At 36.2% G+C, this 13,840-nt stretch overlaps 1 protein-coding gene across 27 annotated transcripts in view; it reads right to left on the reverse strand.

Annotated features, from left to right (window-relative positions):
• ATE1 (arginyltransferase 1) overlaps positions 1-13,840 on the reverse strand; it is a 185,490-nt gene that overhangs the window by 123,073 nt on the left and 48,577 nt on the right. For all 27 annotated transcript variants that reach the window (XM_074002906.1, XM_074002908.1, XM_074002903.1 and 24 more), the window contains one exon: positions 2,299-2,331. In XM_074002906.1, coding sequence (XP_073859007.1) covers positions 2,299-2,331 — 33 coding nt within the window. The remainder of the gene's footprint in view (positions 1-2,298; positions 2,332-13,840) is intronic.

Consider the following 13,840-nt stretch of genomic DNA (forward strand, 5'->3'; position numbering starts at 1 on the left):
TTAAACTGAGATCTGCATGTATAATTTTGCATCATGCTTTTACCTCTCAATATATCAAATGTATTTTGTATGTGTTATTCATCAATATATACTCATGAACACATATTCACAATCTCCATTTTAATGGCTGTAGGGTGGTCTATCATATGGCTGTGTCATAATTTATTTGACCTGTTCCTGTTGTACATTTAGATTGTTTACAGTTATAAATAATGCTGTCATAAACATTTTAATGCAAGTTTTGTCCCCATCTTTGATGAACTCTCTGACAGTGATTCTTGGAATACAATTACTCAACCACAGGTATGGATGTATATAAAGCTTTTAGTGTATGTGACCAAACTGCTTCCTAGAAAGGATGAAGTTCATAAACATCCCATCTCATTATATCTTGTCAAGCATTCACTTAAAAAATAAGATATCTTGATAGATTAAAATAAAATTGTAGATCACTGTCATTTTAAACTGCATTTCTTTTATTATTAATAGGATTAAACATTTAACACACATTTATTACCATTTGTATTTTATCTTATCAATTACCTGATAAAAATCCAACCAAATTTTATGAAAAAAGAAATTCATATTGCTTCTAGAAGATCATTACATTAAGTATAACCCTTTCATCATACTTTACCCAAGTTACCTTTTAGCTACATTTGTTTTCATGTACAAAATTATGAGTCTTTACATAATCAAATTAATTTTTTCACTCTGTTTTTTGATACTTTCCATTGCTTTTGAGGTGAGAAAGTGCTTCCATAACTATAGAGCAGGCTATAAAACTTATATTGTTTTCAACTTTTTATGGTTTGGTTTTCACTTTACACCTAACTCTTAATTAAAATTCTATCTGCCAGACACTGTGCTCAGTGTTTGCCACAGATCATCTCATTTAATTTTAATGTCCCTGTAAGTATTATTATCTCCGTTCTTAGATCAGGAAAAAGGGCTCAGGAGTCAATGACTTGCCCGTGGGCTACTCAGGCCTCTCTCATTTCAAAGCCTACGCTCTTTCCACTATACCATTCTGCTTCCCTGTTGATCCTGGATACTTAGACAATGTGACCAAGTCTGGATGGGACTACCCCCACTGGTCTGGTCCATTTCTCCTGGTGACCACTCAGCTGGCTACCACACGTTTTCAATGTGCCACTGTGGGCCACACCACATTATCAGCAGTAATAGTCTCAATAATCAAATAAAATGTTATAAAAGCGGAAATGGTCTCAGAAAGGACACGGTATTGAGGCTCAACCCTGAAGAGGAATGTGATTTGAACAAGTTGGGAATGGGAAAAGCATAAAATGAAATAAACAATAGGCACAAAGGGAAGGACAAGTGCAAGGCAAGGAACAGAGTCTCATCGCGTGGAGCTGAAGCCTAAGAGGAGAACACAAAATAGTGCCATGATGTAACTAGCATAGTTTATAACTGCTCCCATTTCCATCACCTCATCTGAGAGGTAGGAATTATTATTTGCATTTAAAAGATAAGAAAAATGAGGCCCAGGGCAGTTGTGATTTACCCAATGTCATATGGTTAGTAAGTGAAGGCAAGGTCTTACCCGGTTTTGGTTCTAAGTCCCACTACCTCTTCACATAACTCTGCTTCCACCCTTTCTCTACTTTCTTTTCCAAGTCTCAATGATCATCTACAAGTTCTTCTGCAACTGCAGCTCATAACGATATCTAGTTCTCTAAATATCTAATAGTTTTTCTTTATCTCACAATTTTATCACTGGATTCTCAGTTTTACATTGAAAACCATGATGAGGATTAAATGAAAAAGTGAATGAAGAACCCAGAATATTGCCTTGTTATAATAGCAGCTCAATAACTTTGCTCTTCTCTTGTCAATTCACGGATTTTAAAGTGCTCTCTCTAACTGAAACTTCCTTGAAGACAGCCTTTGCCTCTGATTTTTCCAGCTTTCTTTTAATACCATGGCAATTTATAGAACATAAGGCTGCTGTTAAACAAACAGGAGTAATGACGATACAACAAGGCTCTTTAAAATAAAGGACTGATTTCTCTCTACTTATTGAGAAAGAAAATATACTTAAAAAGAGGCAATAACCTGTCATGAAGGTGAATTGCTACTGATATAACTTCTAGAAACTTTTATCCAAAAAAAAAAAAAAGGCGGGCAGTAACTCACTCCATTACTGTTATTGAAGAATATATGTGTCACACCAAAATGAGCACTCCTAAATTATCAAATAAATGCCTAATGAAAGATGTCAATAATGGTGTTCAATTACCAATTCTAATATTAAGGTCAGTGAGTAACTCTTACCTCCAAGGGTGAACTGCAAAGGAATCTTGTGAACTGCAGAGTCAAATTTGAACAGAATCCGTTTCATCCAGTAAATAAACAGCAAAAACAAACACAGAGAAAAAGAAAAAATTATTATACAATTTTCCAGTAAATCCACTTAAAGTGAACCCAAAGATTATAGAAAATTCATGCGTCCATAAAATTCATCCAGAGAATAGAAAGGTTCAACCTAGTCCATAGAAGGCACCTAACTACTTGAATTCCTTTCAATAAACATTCTTAAAACTCTGTATAAAAGCACATAAAGCACAACAAATCAGTCCTAAAATAGTTTGCTTAAATTTTATCTCACAACTCCTACATAATAAAAACACCTTTTAAGGAAAAAAATCAGCAATCTTCCTGACCCTAAATTTGACAGGCAAAGTTCAGTAAATGCCAAGAGAAGAAGATACAAACCAATGAGGAGACCAAGAAAAGAGGAGAGGAAAGACAAAGAGAGAGGTCAGGTGAGTGAGAATGAGAAGGTGAGGTTTTAGCTCCACAATATGGCATCTCATCTGTGGTCTTTACCCTGTTCTGATCTTTCTCTTTTCTCAGTCCCATATCCCCTCCCTTCCTCCCTTCCTCCCTTCCTCCCTTCCTCCCTTCCTCCCTTCCCTCCTTCCCTCCCTCCCTCCCTCCCTCCCTCCCTGTTCTGATCTTTCTCTTTTCTCAGTCCCATATCCCCTTCCTTCCTTCCTTCCTTCCTTCCTTCCTTCCCTCCCTCCTTCCTCCTTCCTCCTTCCTTCCTTCCTTCCTTCCTTCCTTCCTTCCTTCCTCCTCTCTCCCTTTCTCCCTTCTCTCTCACCTTTCTCTTTCTTTTTATGACACACATAGAGGAATATAGAATATCACCTGAAACTAAATGCTATATGATCAGCATTTAAATAAACAGATTATAGAGGGGGACAGAAACAAATGACAAAGCAAATTGTAGGATACCTCTGAAATGAGGACTGTCACATAACTTCATGCATACACATGATGGTAATTCATAATGTTTTCAGAGATGTTATTTACAGATTCAACATTTCAAATCCTTTGAGATTTACTATAATAACACCCAAATAATACACACTCTTGATCTTTCTAAAAGCAAATTAATTACAATAAAACACAATGACAGGCCTGTTTCCAAGCACTCATGAACTTCCTCTCCACAACAAAGCTAGTACTCACAGGGAATACAAATAACTTGTATTCTCTTTCAGAGTTACACATTGAAATATTTATCAATGAAATTATAAGATATCTGGGATTCCCTTCATGATCATTGGAGAAGTAGGGAGAAAAGTAAAATGTAGTAGTATAAAATAAAAAGACTAGCTGGGTGGGGTGGCCCATGCCTGTAATCCCAGCACTTTGGGAAGCCAAGGTGGGTGGATCACCCGAGAGAGGTCAGGAGTTCGACACGAGCCTGGCCAACATGGTGAAACTCTGTCTCTGCTAAAAATACAAAAATTAGCTGTGTGTAGTAGCAGGTGCCTATAATTCCAGCTACTTGGGAGGCTGAGGCAGGAGAATTGCTGGAACCTGGTAGGTGGAGGTTGCAGTGAGCCAAGATCGCACCACTGAACTCCAGCCTGGGCAACAAGGGCAAGACTCTGTCCCAAAAATAAAAAACAAATAAAACAGACTAGACATGATATTAAATGAGTGAGGACAAGAGATTAGGGTTCATCACCTGATTCTATCTACTTTGTAAATGTTTAAGGTTTTCTATAATAAGTTTTAAAAAGATATCACATACTCCCACCAAAAACACTAAATATATTCTTAGAATATCACTAATGCATACCAAAGCCATTCAATTAAATAGTATCACTTAGGCCCTAGTTGACAGTATATCAAAATGTAAACACTTCAGTAGGAAGCAAAAAAAAAAAAAAAAAGGAAAGAAAAGGAAAAAAATGCAAACAGTAAGAATTTTTTCTTAATTTATATATCAATATGCAGTTTGATTATATTAACTCTTAAGATAACTTTCTGAAAGTGCAAAGTATACCAAAATTTTAAGATTTCTTAATGCTGACATGAAGCAAATAATTTTATTGAAATTTAAAATGCAAGTTTTGTGGCCTTGGATTCTTTCATTGTAGCCCAACCTGAGACAATCTCTACCCTTCCTCCCAAGAATAAAAGGTGCCAGTTCAAAGCCTAGCCAGTTTTAACAGTGGAGAAAAATGAGGCATGGTAAATTTTGATTTTAAAATCAGAAATTTGATACTGAAGGGTTCTACACTTTTCCCCAAAAGTGAATGTTAATATTATACACATACTTTTGAATTTATAAGCAAGTCATGTTCAGTAGTAATTGATGCATTAATTAGGATGGAAGTTACTTTAAATAACAATGAAGACAAGAATATAAATGCTGTCTATAAAAACTAATGTCTCCTTGAAGTTTCAACAGTTTATACACATTTTTGGTATGTGTATATGTCCAACATTTGTGTCACAGCTTTTTCAAAACAGACCTAAAAAATTCTCACCCTGCTTGAAGCCGCCAAAATGTGAAATACATAAGTAAAAGTTTTCAATCCTAAAGCAGTAAAAACAGAATAACAAATCACAAGACACACATTGACACTCCTATTCCCACAACATGAAAAAGATTTCAAAAAATGCCATCTCTTTATTAGTGCATCAGTAAAACCCATTGTTTTTTCACTTCAGTTACTTAGTCAATTCTTTCATAATGAAACTGTACATATTATATTCAGTAGAAATGGTAATACTTTGAAAAAACAATTATAAAAAATGAGACTGCAAAATACATTTTCTATATACACTGCAATTGAAAGCAGAAATAGATTCCTTAACGATCACTACCATGATGTCTGATCAGTATTAAAAAGGACTGTGGCTCAATTTTGCTATGAACCTAAAACTACTAAAAAGTAAAGTCTATTAAAAAAAAAAAAAAGACTATGGCCGCACACAGATGGTAGCACACATTAATATCATTTGTCTGATATGACTATATTAATAGGACTACTTAATAATAAATAATGGGTAAAGTTAGTAGTTAAGAGAAAGATCCTTTTCAAAATACTTGGGCGTAATAAATAAAAAATATAATATGTTGTACAAAATATCTGATTCTGCAGATGGGCATACAATTTTATCATTCTAGTAACAATCAGAGGTTAACATAGCCATATTCTTTATCTCCCTATGTACCCACTTTTAAAGATTACTTTTAGGAAGTCTCTTGATTTAACATAGCTGAATAAAGGAATAACTTGCATATTTGGCTTTTTAAACTTAACAGCTAAGATTCCTGTTTGTAACAATATTAGTAACACTATCAATTTGATTCACTTGATAAAATTTATAAAAATTCTAAATGCCAATTATTCTGTCAGGTCTTGAATTTTTAAAAAAATGTAAGAATTATGGTCTATATTTAGAATCCAGGCATAAAAGGCATCAGTACCATTTTTGAAATCCTTTAGGCCTCTAAAAAGAAAAAGGATACACACAGACAGCGCTCACACTCCACAGCTTCTTACTGACCTTGCTTTTCTTGAAGTATTCTCACTTACCAAGCCTGGTACCATTGTTCTAGTCATCATCTGCAGCCTGACTCATAACATAATCCTTTCTCATTCCCTCCAAAGAAGCACTTAATGCTTACCGAAATTTTCTAAACCATTTTCCAAGTGCACAAAATTGTAGTTAGACCTCCTATTAGTTACAATCAGTAAGTTCTTTTTCTAAGTACAGGGGTGGTGGGAATAAGGACCAAAGAAAACACATTGCTAATTTTGTCAAAAGATCCTAGCAATTTGGATGTAATGACTTCCTTTTTGGTGAGTTAAAAAAAAAAAAAAAAGGTCCCAGAAAAATAGTAATTATTTTCTCTTTGTAATATAAACTATTCAACAGATAATTCAAGACACTTTGTTCCTGAAATGCCTTATCTGTTTAATAAGTAACCATGGTTAAATTCCTATCTTTTAAAGAAAAAGGAGACACTCAACGCCAAAAGGCAAATTTTACAAAGATAAATCACATTTTTTTTCCTAACCCAAGGAACATCAGTGAGGTGTGTCTCTATTTGCCAAAGTAAAATTCCAAATCTTGTAACTAGTCATATCAATTATCCAAAATTTCCTCACACTAACAATATACACTTCCGGTTGTATTTCCTGGGCCTTTCAGTTATTGTACTCTACTTGCACCTACTGTCCTATAATTTATCAGGGGACAGGGCTGATTATTTTAAGTTATAATCTAATAAAACCTTTATTTAAAAAGTTTGCAATTATCAATCTAAATTACACCTCAATGTAAAATACCAAATTCTTCTATCAGGAATTTGGAAGCCTTAACTCAGTTATGACTCTAAATTATGTCAACGTAAATAACATTTTAGACTCCCTTCCCATCCCTGTTCAATTTCTGGCACATATTTACACTATAAATAACCGGTAGTTCTAAGGCAGTGAAAACTAGGTTTTATATCAAGAATGTCTCTGATAAATCTACAACGCTAAGAAATTAATTTGACTACACAAAAGAAAAAAGTTTTGTTTCACATTTCATTGCAGACAAATAAAACCTTCAAAGCAGCCAAAAGACACAGCTAGCGCCTATTTAAAAAGTCATCGAAAAAATGAGAATTAAATCTGTATTTAACAAGGAGTAGAAACTAAGGTTTGAGAAGATCTTATTTAACCTATTAGTGGGGAGTAAAAAGGGCAGATTCAGGTAATTCCCTAAATTCATTTTTTATAGCTATTCTCTGTCCCAATTGTAAGCAATGTACCTGAAAGGGCTGTTTGTGCTACGTCTTCTGATTACACTTGGCACCTTAGACATTAAGCTTCAAAACATCTTAAAAGATGACAAGGCCAGGCACGGTGGCTCACGCCTGTAATCTCAGCACTTCGGGAGGCCAAGGCGGGCGGCATGAGGTCAGGAGATGAAGACCACCTTGGCTAAAACAGTGAAACCCCATCTCTACTAAAAAATACACAAAATTAGCCAGGCGTGGTGGTGGGTGCCTGTAGTCCCAGCTACTCGGGAGGCTAGGCAGGAGAATGGAGTGAACCCAGGAGGTGGAGCTTGCAGTGAGTCAAGATCGAGCCACTGCACTCCAGCGTGGGTGACAGAGCGAGACTCCATCTCAAAAAAAAAAAGACAACAAAAATATTATTTACACTCTAACATAGTTAAACCTTTGTCTTCTGAAGCATTACATCTCCCTTTTTGCCCGAGGATTAGAATCTTACTAGGTCTACCCACTTGAGTTATTTAGGCCTTGGGGTTGGGGTTTGTTTTTTGTTGTTACTGTTTTTGAGATGAAGTCTCATTCTTGTCCCCCGGGCTGGAGTGCAATGGCATGACCTCGGCTCGCTGCAACCTCCACCTCTCAGGTTCAAGCGATTCTCCTGCCTCAGCCTCCTGCGTAGATGGGATCACAGGCGCCTGCCACCATGCCCGGCTAATTTTTGTATTTTTAGTAGAGACGGGGTTTCACCATGTTGACCAGGCTGATCACGAACTCCTGACCTCAGGTGATCCGCCCACCTCAGCCTCCCAAAGTGCTGGGATTATGGGGCCTTGGTTTTTGATGTGTAAAAGGATTTCAGCCAACCCACCTTCCCCAGATGGTATCCTGTGGCATGGCAGGCTCCTAAGACACTCTCTAAAAAACAATTCCATGGCCACGTAAGTTTAGGAAATGCTCTTACTATATAGCGGCCTCACCTCCCCTTCCTCCTTACTTTAGTGAATTGGAGGCTACACTGATATATTAAAGGCTCTGCACCTTCCTGTATTTATAAAACAAAAAACTCTTCTACTTCAGCCTCAGTCAAGTGCTTCCCAAAGTTACATGCCTAGAGATTTTTGTTTTTAATTTCGTATAATATCTATTAACATTCCACAGAATCCATTTTCCACAAAGCTCATTTTAGGCAACACTGGTCCCTACCAGCTCTAACTTGTTTTCCTCAATCTGTACTTACTAGAATTGCTCACTGAAAACACTCAGTGTGGCGCTCTCAAAAATGGCAGAAAATCCAATACTATCAATGAATTATTCACCCTCTTTTTCCCCCGTTTAAGAGTTCTGGTCCCTACCCAATAATATTCCTGGTGATATTATGGGCAAATGCTCAAAGCAATGCCACAGACGTACTATAATAAAATGCCTCTTGAAAATTCTAGTATCTGCCCAGAATCATAAAAGCCCATAAAACACTAATATACAGAGCTAGTTATAAATGTTTTGCTCTAAATGTCGATTTCAAAGTTTGCTAAAACACATCCTAATTAATGAGCTACTTCAATAAATATCCTTTTACTATTTTTTGCAGCTTTCTCCCTAATTTCTAACAGCAACAGGGATTTGGGTTGTAGTTAGGTTATTCACTAATATCTACCTCTTATATCCACTATAATAATCATCATATATTTTATAAATAGTAGAAATGGTGGCTCTATACTTATTAACATCAATGATATCCATATAAACTTGTTAAAATATCATTTATTTACTACCTTCAAGCCTAGTTTGTTTCTAAAATTAAACTGTTAAGTTTGCAATATGAATCTATAAAATCCAGATAACAGTATAACAATTCTATATCTTAAAGAGCTATAGTCAAAAAGAACGGAATCTTTAAAAATTGTGTTGCTTTTCAACATTATCAGCAGCAAACAAAATCACCATAACAGAGTTCATATAAAAACACAAAGAAGAACAGGTTCTTGGCAAAGTCATCAAACAGAACACCCACCAAAGAAAGACTCCGGTGCTGGTGGCATTCTGTGCTGATTTCAGAATCCTTTGCTCCTCTAACAGGAAGATAATTTGCCATAGGACCCTAATGATCTAAGGCCTGTGTGTTAATTGCATTAAATAAATACCAGCACCAAATACTAAAACATCTCATAAGAAGTATGGAAATAATTTTACAAGTATGTTTAAGAGAAAAAACGCCTTCTGGTTTTTGAAAGTAAACACTGAGGCCGAAATTTTATACAAGAGCAATCTTTAAATCACTTGCTGACATTCTTGATCTGCAAGCTGAGTGTTTAGAAATGTACCAAAACTCAAAGGTTTTCAATATTAGATTCTTCCAAAATAATATTTTCCTAGGTATGGAGTATAGTTATTTCCAGGTTGGGAAAAGATATTTAGAAAAAATAGATAGATAGATAGATAGATAGATAGATAGATAGATAGATAGATAGATAGATCGATCGATCGATCTCAAAAGACTCATATCAGAGAATATAGAGAACTCTCTCAGTCAATAAGGAAAAAACACAAGAACCTAACTTTAAAAAGGTAGGGGGGCAAACTCTTAAAGACTTAACAAAACGGAACATATTCAAATGGCCAATAAATACATAAAAAGTTCCCTATTTAGACATCAGCAAATAGCAAATTAAAACCCCAATACAAACACTACCATCCACCCACCAGAAAGGCTAAAACTAAAGCATTAGACAACGCCGTATACTGATGAGGATGTGGGACAACGAGCATGTTTATATGGTACAAGCACTCTGGAAAACTGGCCACATTTCTATAAATGCTGAAGATGTTTACCCTATGGCTGAGCAGTGTAACTCCCAGGTATATATCTAAGACAAATTAGTGTTATGTCCATCAGAAGATACGTACAAGAATGTTCACAGCAACTTTATTCATAACAGGCAAAAGCTGTCAACAACACATATGCCCAGCAATAATAGATTAATAAATAGTGCTGTATCCACACAATGCAATACTACATAGCACTGAAATAAAACTGCTGCTATATGCCACATGGATTTCACACAGAATGTTAAGTAAGACAGCATAGTGTATGCTGTATGATAAATTTATATGAAGCTAAAGGACAGGCAGAATTAATCTACAGTGATAGAAGGGTAGTTAACCTCTGGGTAGGAAAATACTGGCTGGGAAGGGCCATGAGGGAGCCTTCCAGCATGCTGAAAATGTTCTCTCTTAATCTGAGCAGTGACTATAAGAGCATATACATAAGTAAAATTTGGCCAGGCGCGTTGGCTCATACCTGTAATCCCAGCACTTTGGGAGGCCAAGGCAGGCAGACTGCTTGAGGCCAGGAGTTCGAGACCAGCCTGGTCAACACGGCAAAATCCTGTCTCCACTAAAAATACAAAAATTAGCCGGGCATGGTAGTACACGCCTGGAATCCCAGCTTCCTGGGAGGCTTAAGTACGAGAACTGCCTGAACTCAGGAGGCAGAGGTTGCAGTGAGCTGAGATCGCGCCACTGTGCTCCAGCCTGGGCGACAGAGCGAGACTGTGCCTCAAAAAAAAAAAAAAAAAAAAAAAAAAAAATCAACAAGCTATACACCTAAGATTTATGCACTTTACTACACTATAAACTTAAAAATTAATTTTAAAAAAGAATATAAAAAGAAGAAAAAACTGTATAGTTCCACCTGGGGATTTTTCCTAAAATCAGTGAAAGCACACAATTTGACAGCTAAGATGTATCTTAGCAATTATCTAGTCCACCTCTTTTACATACTGAGCTCCAAAACTGTTACATTACCATCAGAACCTCAAAACCTTTTCCAATCTATGGTTCCCCTTCATTATACCAAGGACTTAACAATACCATTAATCAGAACTCAACAAGAAAGCAATAAAATCCAGAGATACCAACAAGAAGAGTCTCAGCTTAACTAAAATAACACTAAAATAAGGTGACAAATAGTTGTTTAGGTAACAAGAAAAGATTAAGTCTACAACAAAATACACAATTTTACGATACTGAAAAATTCAGCTAACAAACGGCAAAAAGCATAGGTAGGGATTTTTTTAAAAAAACTTTCACAAGCAACAGAAATCATCAAGAAGACAGATGCCACCATGACTTGTGTTCCTGCCTCGTCAGGGTCCCAGATGTTTTTTGAAAACATCAGGTACTCTCCCATCTACCTAAAATGTACTTCCCTCAGCCATGCACAAAGTGCATGCTCTCTATAGAGGTGTCTGTCGAAGAGCTTCCCTTACCTGAGCCTCTTCCTGATATCCTTATCTATTCTCATCTTCCACCACACTGTCCCTCACTCTATCCCTTCACATATCTAGCACACATTACTCTGGCACTATATTGCATACTTATTATTTATCTTCCTCTCTAGCACATAGTCTCCCTGAGGGCAAGAACTTTATCTTGTTCCCTATGCTACATCTTCAGTCCAAAACAATGCCTGGCACAAAGTAGAGACTCAAATATTTGCTACTTAAATGTCTACATGCATTCAATTACTCGTGAATTCAATGAATAAATGCATCCATTCATTTGTGAATGGGAGTAATTCATCAATGAGTAAATGAATATTCATAATCGTTTCTTTCTCCCATGTCTCTTCACAGCCTCTGGATACGCTATAGAATTAAGTCATCTGGTCATGGAGAGACTCTATAAACAGAGAGAAGCAGTCACCATAAGGAAGACCCAGTAATGCTGAAGTAAAAACCTGTCCCCTTCTTGTTAGACCTTCTTGGGAACATCCATGTCCTCCAAGCACTAGCTTCCTGCAGAAAAACTTCCAGCACATACCATTTGTAAGGAGCAAGGAATACATACCAAGAAATATGGAGAACAAAACCAGGTATCACTGAAACTACACTAAGCTAGGCAAAATCATTCAATTTAACCTTCAAAAATTGGGTGTCTTCCAAAAATCCAAATAACATAAATTAGGGATAAACAGAAAATACCACAAAACCAAGAAATCAAAATTAGCAGGAAACCACAATAAAGACAATATTTGTTTTTAATGCCATCTGGTCAAAGTAATAAAAATGGAATATGGTATTAGCTATTTGATTATTAAGAATGACTATATTAACATAAACATATTGATAATGGTTACACGTACTGCTTGCATAACCTACCAGACCAATTGATTTAAAGCAAGTTTGAATATGCCCACATCTTGTCAGGTACATGTATTTCTAATAATTTTTAACATTTTAACATCAATGCAATGCTATGAAAAGGCACGTATAGGCTGGGCGCGGTGGCTCACGCCTGTAATCCCAGCACTTTGGGAGGCCGAGGCGGGCGGATCACAAGGTCAGGAGATCGAGACCATCCTGGTTAACACGGTGAAACCCCGTCTCTACCAAAAATACAAAAAAATTAGCTGGGCGTTGTGGCGGGCACCTGTAGTCCCAGCTGCTGGGGAGGCTGAGGCAGAGAATCGCGTGAACCCAGGAGGCGGAGTTTGCAGTGAGCCAAGATCGCGCCACTGCACTCCAACCTGGGCAATACAGGGAGACCCTGCCTCAAAAAAAAGAAAAGACAAGACACTTATTATTTTAGATTTTATTTGTTGGCTAAAATGTGCAAGAACTAAACATGTCTTATTCATCTATGCATCCCTAGTATCTAGCACAGTGAATGGAACATGCCCCAAATTAAATGATTATATGACTGCTTGAATAGAAGAATCGCATTCTTCCACACTCCAGGAAAAAGTAATATGAAAGCCATTATAAATTTTTGAGCTATTTCTGGAAAAAAAGTCACATAAAAGCCAACAAACATATATACATATAATATATATAAAAAAATATTTAGAGACCTATACAAATATATTCCCTATTTTTACATATTCTTAAGGCAGAATTATACTCTGGATAAATAACCATATGTAATACATGTTTTACTTTTATAATTAACTACTACTGACTAGATGAAAATCAACTGCTTTTTAATGATACAGGCAGTTACCTAAAATTATTTGGCATATAAAATGAATGACCACAGTGAAAATACAAACTTTCCTTGTTTAGACTAGCCATCAAAAGGTACTATTGTTCACTTGTCAAGTGATTACCAGAAGGTCATAAAACTTGATGCTCTTCAGTTTTAATGGGAAAAACAGACCTAAAATACAAAAGCGAAAGACAAATAGCACTCACAGCAAAGTTGTTCCTATCACATGAGCTTTGCACTCACTAAAATGTGCTTAACTCGTTGTACGTAAATTGCTCAACACTCTCACTCAGGAAATTAAAAGCAGCTTTTACTTATTATAGTAGAACAACTGTCAAAAGCTTATGACATCATTTGAATTTTCCTTTTTGCTTCATGTCACAAGTTTCAAGAACACTATTTTCTTCCCAAGTAGCTTTCAATTTGGCAACAACTGAATTCTCTCTCCAGCTGTTTTTTAAAAGTAGTCAACTCAGCTGCTCATTCATTCAAAACATGTTCACTGGGCTTCTACTCCATTCCAGACACTCTGCTGGGCATTGTGTATTTCTTCAGACTCTTGCATATAGTATTTTTATACGTCAGTGTAACAAGCACAAAGTAATGCTATGGATTACAGTACCCCAATATAGCTAATTTATCAAAACAAGAGATCTGCTCCTGTATGAACAAGAAGCTCTACCACTAGAATAAAAAAACAGGACACCTATAGTTCTTTTGTCTCCAGTTCTAGGTAAAGCAATTAAGAAATACACATATATTAATAGAAACTAGGCACCATAGCGTGACTGT

The sequence above is a fragment of the Macaca fascicularis genome, chromosome 9, assembly GCF_037993035.2.
Source record: "Macaca fascicularis isolate 582-1 chromosome 9, T2T-MFA8v1.1".
Taxonomy (NCBI): Eukaryota; Metazoa; Chordata; class Mammalia; order Primates; family Cercopithecidae; genus Macaca; species Macaca fascicularis.